Genomic DNA, 6,839 nt, shown 5'->3' with positions numbered 1-6,839 from the left:
TTAGCCCCGCCCCTCGCGTCGACGGATGCGCGCACCGCCAGTCTTCGTCCCCGTCCCCTTCGCGCGGCCTCCCATTTCCGCTTCCGGTGCGGCCGCGCGCGAGCGCAGCGGTGGGAGGCAGCGACGAGCCGGTGAGTGCAGGTGGCTGGCCCCGACCTCTTGGCTTTCAGGCGGGCGCCTGTCCAGCTTGGCCTTTGCCTCGGCCTCTCCCCGGCCCGCTGAGGGTCTCTGGTGGGCGCCAGCCCCCCGGGGGCCGCCCGCCCCCACACCCCCTCCGGCCCGATGGGCCTCCAGCCGCGGGCCTGGCCCTCGGCCCCTACGCCTGTCACAGGCCGCTCCTCCTTGTCAAAAAAAATCTCAGCCCAAACCCTAAGGCCCGGATCGGGTCTACAAGCCCCGCCCCTGTCCGCAAGCCCTGCCCCCAAACTCAGCCCGTCCTGTTCCGTCGGCCAGCTCCGACTCCTTCAGGCTCTATGACTCCTTCAGGCTCTAGCGTAGACCCTTTTTACCTGGACCCTCCACGCCCCCAGTTCAGATTCCTTTAGACCCCACCCCGCCTCCCTTCTTCGCTCTGGTCTCTCCTTATAGCACTCCTCCGTGTTCCCCCTTCTTCCCCAAGCGTCATCTTCTTCCTTCCACGCCCTTCACTTGCCCTCCCATCCCACCGCCACACCACTGCTGTGTTCCCTGAAGTCTTTCTCCATACTCCCACGGATGGCCCCTTGTGGGGCTCCGTTTCGGTTCTTCCCCTTCCCCTGAGCTCCTTCCCCAGCTCTTCAGACTCTTTCTCTAGACCTTACTTCAAATACATGATCCTCCCATTCCAGAACCTTTTAGCACTAGCCCCAGCGTGTGTTGAAACCAGGACGTCCCTTTCTCTGGGATGCTCACCCCAGAGTCACCCAAGGGCTTTTCAGAAGGCCCAGGCGACTGAATCTGGCCATCAGGATATGCCTGAGCATCTGTCTCAGCCTTCCCAGGTGATTCTGGTGCACAGTTCTGCACCCTCCCTTTCCCTCCCTGAAGTTGGGAGATGTGGTGTTTAGGATGAGCTCCATCACCATCACCAACTTATTGGGTGTCTTTGATCCTGCCCATATGGTTTTTATGGCCCATCTGACACTCCCGGTCCCCTCACCCCCAGGTTGAGGCTCCGGGCTTGGCCTCACCACGATGTGGCACGAGGCTCGGAAGCATGAGCGGAAGCTTCGCGGCATGATGGTCGACTACAAGAAGCGGGCAGAGCGGAGGCGGGAGTACTATGAAAAGATCGTGAGTAGCCAGCTTTTATTCTAGAGAGCCCTAGGACATGATCTCTGGTAGAGTAGGGCCCTCCCTGGTCACCCTGTTAAAATTTGGGCTTGGGAGTAAGAGAAGAGTCCTATTTCCAAATTCTGCGAATATTCATTAATCGTTTTTTTGATTAGTCATAAATTGCATTCATAATTATTCTGAAAAACCTCAGGGTTCTGTCTGATGTGGCATCCTGTGCTGTTTAGTATGGCCTCAGAGTACAGTGCTAGTATTAGCAGAAAGGAGGAAAGTCTTTGTGTCACTGAGAGAGCAGTCCAGATGTCAGATAGCTCACCTCCAGAATGTCTCCTATAAAGCTCATTGCTGTATTCCCAGTGCTTGGAAGAGCGCAGCCATTCTTGAGATTTGGCTTGGCACGCTGTAGGAACACCATCAATATTCATGAAGTGAAATCTGACCTTGCTGTTTTTTTGGTTGTTTTTGGAGAGAAGACCAAACTCCATGCTGTGGCCTAAAAGGCTCTTGGGGACTAGCCTCTGCCAGCCTTGAAGCTTTATCCTGGGTTAGCTCTTTGCCACCACATGGCTTTATGCGTGTAATGCCTCCCCCTCAGCTATTTTAACTCCTACTTGTTCTTGAGATCCCAGCTTTAAATGACATTTGCTGATTAGCTTTAGTTCTCCTGTTAGATGATCTCCCAGTCATGAGTTTTATGTCGACATTCCCATTTACTTCTACAAAGCTGCATCATTTCTCCATCCTCCTTCCCTGGTCTCCCGGTCTCCAATCCTGCCCCCTCCCTATTCAGAACTTCTCCAGAGCTCCCTAGCACCCTTGGGAGAAAGCCCAAGTTGCTTACCACAGCTTTCAAGGCTCTGGATGTTTGGCCTTTGCCCCTTCTCCAGATGCTACTGCCTTGCTCTCTGCCTTCTTTCTTTGCTCCAGCCACGGTGGCCTCCTTGCTTTAGTCTTCCATTGACCCCACTGCCCTGCACCCATATGTGGCTGTTCCCACACCTGGTTAACTCCTGGTCATCTGTCAGATCTCAGTCCTCGGAGAAGCCTTTCCTTGTCCTCCACACTCAGTCAGGTGCCCCCTATAAATGCCGTCATCACTCCCTGTCCTTCCTCTTCATGGAACTTAGCACATTTGCACGTTTGGTGTACATACGTATACATACACATATCTGTGAAGTTATTTGATGGCAGTTTTCTTCCCAGCTTTTGAGTGTCTGGCCTGACAAAATCTGTTTGAAAGAATAAATGAATAAAATGATATTAACAATTGCAGCTACCATGTAATTGATCCAGCTCAGGCACCAGGCCATGTAAGAAGGGCTGTGGGTGCATGATTTCTTTGGAGCCCACAGTGACTCATGAGACAGAGGCTGCTGGTACCCCCACTCTGCAGAGGAGGGGACACTCTGAGAGCTCCTCACTTGCCTTCTGTCATCCAGGAAGGACTCACCAGGCTGGAGGAAAGCCTGTCTCTGGTGGCGGCAGCGTAACTATAACTTGACCCATGAGGCCAGGGACTGGGTCTGTGTTGGTCATAATTGAGGGCCCAGCAGTGGGCCAGGAACAGAGTGAGGGCACGGGAACAAATAGCTGCTGTTTATTGAGGGCCTGTGGGGTGTCAGACCCAGTGCCCCCTACTTTGGTACACTCTTTTGAGGCCTTTCAGCAGGCCTGAGAGTGGGTATTGAGGATCCCTGTGTTAAAGGTGATGCTGGTAGTAGCAGCTAAAGCTGTTATGCATTTCCTTGTTACCCACTGTGCTAAGCACTTGACATGCATCTCCTTTTCATCAGATCCTCACCCCATTCTAGGAGGTGATTCCTGTTATCTCCACTTGTAGATGAACAGGCTGAGGTTCAGGGTCACTCCCTACAGTCACATAGTCAGAGGGCAGGACTGGCATTCTCACCCAGGCTCCCTGACCCTTACCCTCCTTTAGCTCTTCACCTGGGCCTTTGCAGAAACAACTTGCCCAAGGTGACACATCCAGGAGGCCAAGTACCATATGGATAGGTCTCTAAAGTTTGGAGTTATAGGGCTCTGGGTTCAAACTCTAGCTAATCCACTTACTTACTGTGTGACCTTAGGTGTGTGACCATCTCCTCGAGCCTAGTTTCTTCTGTGTGTGAAATGATATATCAGTTAGAATTAGGTTTGGCTGTAACAGAAACCTAAAATATCAGTGGCTTAAACAAGATAGACATTTATTTCCTTTTAACATGAAAGTCCAGAGGCAGGCAGTTCTGCTCAGGAACTTAAAGTGCTTCTGTTTTGTTGTTCTGCTGCACACAGTTTCTTTCCTAGTGTTGTCTCAAGGTCTGAGGGGGCTGTCAAGTTCCAGCCATCATGTCTCCATTCCATGCAGCAGAGAGGAAGAAGGGAGAGAAAAAGGGCAAAGCTACTCTTGTTGGCAGGTGTTTAGATGTTTTCACATGACATTTTAATTCAAATTCCACTGGCCAGAAAGTAGTCACTTGGTCACCCACAGCTGCAAAGAAGGCTAAGTGATGCAGATTTTATTCTGGGTGACCTTGTGCTCAGGTATAACTTTTGAAGAAGGGAGCGTGGATATTGGGTGGCAGTTAGTGATCTGCTACAAATGGTAGAGGATAAGGGTACCTCCTTCACAAGCTTGTAGGATGTGATGAGATTGGGCACACAGACCCCTTAGCTTAGACCCACCCAGGGTAACTGTTGCTCAGTAGATGTTTGTTCTCATTATTGAAATTATTGTTACTGGGCAGAGCTGGGATCTGTACCCTGGTCGACGAATGGTATAGTGGAAAGAATGTTTGATTTGGGTCACTCAGAAGGCCTGGGACTCCAGGCTCCCCTCCCTATTAGCAGGGGGTGCTCCCTGAGCTTCATTTCCCCTGCTCTGGACAGTGGTGGTGACCAGCCCCTCTCACCAGATGATGGGCAAAAACTTAAAGAACAAGTGTCTGTGGGTGCTTTGTGGTGCAGGCCTATACTAGCAGCCATTGTCCCTGCATAAGAACGTGATCAGCATTCAGATCCCAGCTGCAGCTGGGCAGTGGCTGGCGACAGCTCTGAGGAGGGGATGGGGCTGCCCATGTGGTTCTCTCCCTCTTATCCTGGAGCTGAGAGAGGAGGTTTTGGGGTGAGTGTTGAAGAAGCCAAGGTAAATTGTGGCAAGTTGAATGAGTGTGGCCAGAGAAGACTGGTTTCTCTGCTCCTTTTTTTCTTTGGTGCCTCCTCTCTCTCTCCCTGTCTTCACACCTAGCTGACCCTGGTTCTGTTTCTCCTGTCCTTTTTTTTTTTTTTTAAATCAGTGGCTAGGATAAAGAAGTCCCCTGTTGATATGGAAGTGGGAAATAAGCAGGTCTCAGCTCAAATGTCTCCTCCTCCAGGAAGCCCTTCCTGAGCACCCAGGCTGGTCAGGCACCCCTTGGACTTTTCCCATGCCAGCTCTAGGTTGTCACTGTATGGGGCCTGTGAGTCCCACAAGCTCAGGGCCGGGGTTGTCTCAGGGCACAGGACCCAGCACGCAGTAGGTGCCTACTTATCAGTTGAGTAATGAGCGAATGACTTTATGAATTCCTCTGACCCCATCTGATCCTGGAGGCAGGGTAGTCCATTGGTTAAGAATAGATTTTGGCATCAGGCCCATCTGGGTTCACATCCTAGTTCTGCTTATTACTGGTGTGATCTCAGATAGGTAAACCTCACCTTTGAGCCCTGGTTTCTTCATCTGGAAACCCTCTCTCCTGTGGTTGGGAGTTGGAGTGAGGAAATGTACCTAAAGCTCTTAGCTCAGTGCCTGGCTCTTAGTAAGGGCCTAGAAGATGGAAGCTGTTAGCATTTGTCCTTCGTTTTGAGATTTGGAAACTGAGGCCAGGAGTGGTTCATTGACTGGACTCAGATTTTACTCCCAGCCCTTTGCTTTTTCCTTCTGCGGTGCCAACACTGCCCATGGCTTCCCCTTACCTGCCAAAGTCAGGGCTGCAAACAATGTCCCTGGAGCCTTGGCTGTGAGAACTGGGCATCTGTCCCAGAACAGCCTCGGAGATGGGGCCTTGGCCTTGGACTTGGCCAGGGGCTGTCACGGGGCTGTGGGAGCAGCTGTGCGCTGAGGCCCGAGACAAGTGGAGGAAGGCGGGTGAGCTGCAGGATGGAGGATGTCTGGCCACACCACCCCTGCTGGACTCGGGCCCGTCCTGCCCTCAGTTTCTTCAGGCCTGGAATGAGGATGGTGACAGCCCAGGGCCTAGCCTGCCATCAGCACGTGTTAGATGTCAGCTGTGATGATCTTAGTGCTACATCCTTTTCCAGCTCCTTACAGCAGCGGGATGGTCCTGCTTGTCTGCTGGCTGGGGCTTGGGCTGGGAGATGGAAACACGGAGCCAGGAAGTGCAGGATCTTGGAAACCTGGAGCTGACTGTTTCTTCTGAAGGGTCTCTCCTCTGTTAATCTTTGCTTCTGTTAAAGGGGATTTGCTTGCTCTTTCCTGCATCCAGAGCTCCTGCGCGCCTGCTGTGTGCCGGGCTCTGTTCTGGGCATCAGGGATACACAAGTGAACAAAGCAGATCAGGCCTCATGAATTTGCATTCTAGCGTGAGAGACAGACGATGCGTGACTCTCAAGTATACTGTCAGGTGGTGCTGGATGCCCTGAAGAAAACAGAAGTGGGCTTAAGGAGACAGAGAGTAAACGAAGGGGTGGGGGAGCTGTTTAGAGAGGGTCCGTGAGGAAGCCTGTAGAAGGAGATCTGAAGTGAGTGAGGGAGCAGCCAAGCACAAGAGCATTCCAGGCCGAGGGACAGCGTGTGCGGGGGGCCGGAAGTGGGAGCAGGGGGCATGCCTGGACCATTCAGGGGATGGTCTGGAGTTGGGGAGCCTGGAGCAGAGCATGGGGTGGGGGTGCAAACATTGGAGGGGCCGGACCGGAGCAGGCGTTTACTCTGAGGGAGGCAGGGGCTCTGAGCAGAGGAGGGTCAGGGCCTAATATGTATCAGTGGAGTCCCTCCGGCTGCCTCGTGGAGAATGGACCCGAGAGGGAAAGGCTGGTAGCCGGGAGCCCAGGAACAAGGCCCGTTCATGTTTTGGGGAGTGGAGATGCTCGCTGAGGAGGAAGGCTGGGCGGTTGGACTCTGATATATGATACTTTTTCGGGTTTTTCTGAGATCCCACATAAACAGAGCATGGTGCTCAGCTCCACAGTGGGAGCTGCTGCTGCTCGGTTTTATCCTTTTTGTGGTGCTGATCTGATGACCTGGACTTGCCATCCGCTTCCAGGGGCTCAGGCCTGAGGGGCATCCACATTGAAACATGCTCCCCAATTTTCAGTGTCTTTCTTTTTAAGCAACTTTGTTGAGATACAATTCACATACTGTACAATTTACCTATTAAGAATGCACAGTTTCATGGTTTTTAGAGTCTTGCAATCGTCACTACAATCAGTTTTAGAACACTTTTATCACTCCCAAAAGAAATCCTGTCCCCGTTAGCAGTCACTCCCTGTCTCCCCAAACGTTAGGCGGCCACCACTCTACTTTCTGTCTCTGTGGATTAGTCTGTTCTGAACATTTCATATAAATGGAATCATCC

General features: G+C 52.2%; 1 protein-coding gene across 1 annotated transcript in view; it reads left to right on the top strand.

Annotated features, from left to right (window-relative positions):
• Positions 1 to 23: 23 nt before the first annotated feature.
• LOC119521642 (CLK4 associating serine/arginine rich protein) overlaps positions 24 to 6,839 on the top strand; it is a 33,843-nt gene continuing 27,027 nt past the window's right edge. Inside the window, 2 exon segments of the mRNA XM_037820124.1 lie at positions 24 to 131; positions 1,145 to 1,272. Coding sequence (XP_037676052.1) covers positions 1,174 to 1,272 — 99 coding nt within the window. The 5' untranslated portion in view covers positions 24 to 131; positions 1,145 to 1,173.

This window comes from Choloepus didactylus, chromosome 27, assembly GCF_015220235.1.
Source record: "Choloepus didactylus isolate mChoDid1 chromosome 27, mChoDid1.pri, whole genome shotgun sequence".
In the NCBI taxonomy this organism is placed as follows: Eukaryota; Metazoa; Chordata; class Mammalia; order Pilosa; family Megalonychidae; genus Choloepus; species Choloepus didactylus.
The sequence above is the reverse complement of the archived record's forward strand: the minus strand, read 5'-3'. Positions and strand labels throughout refer to the sequence as shown.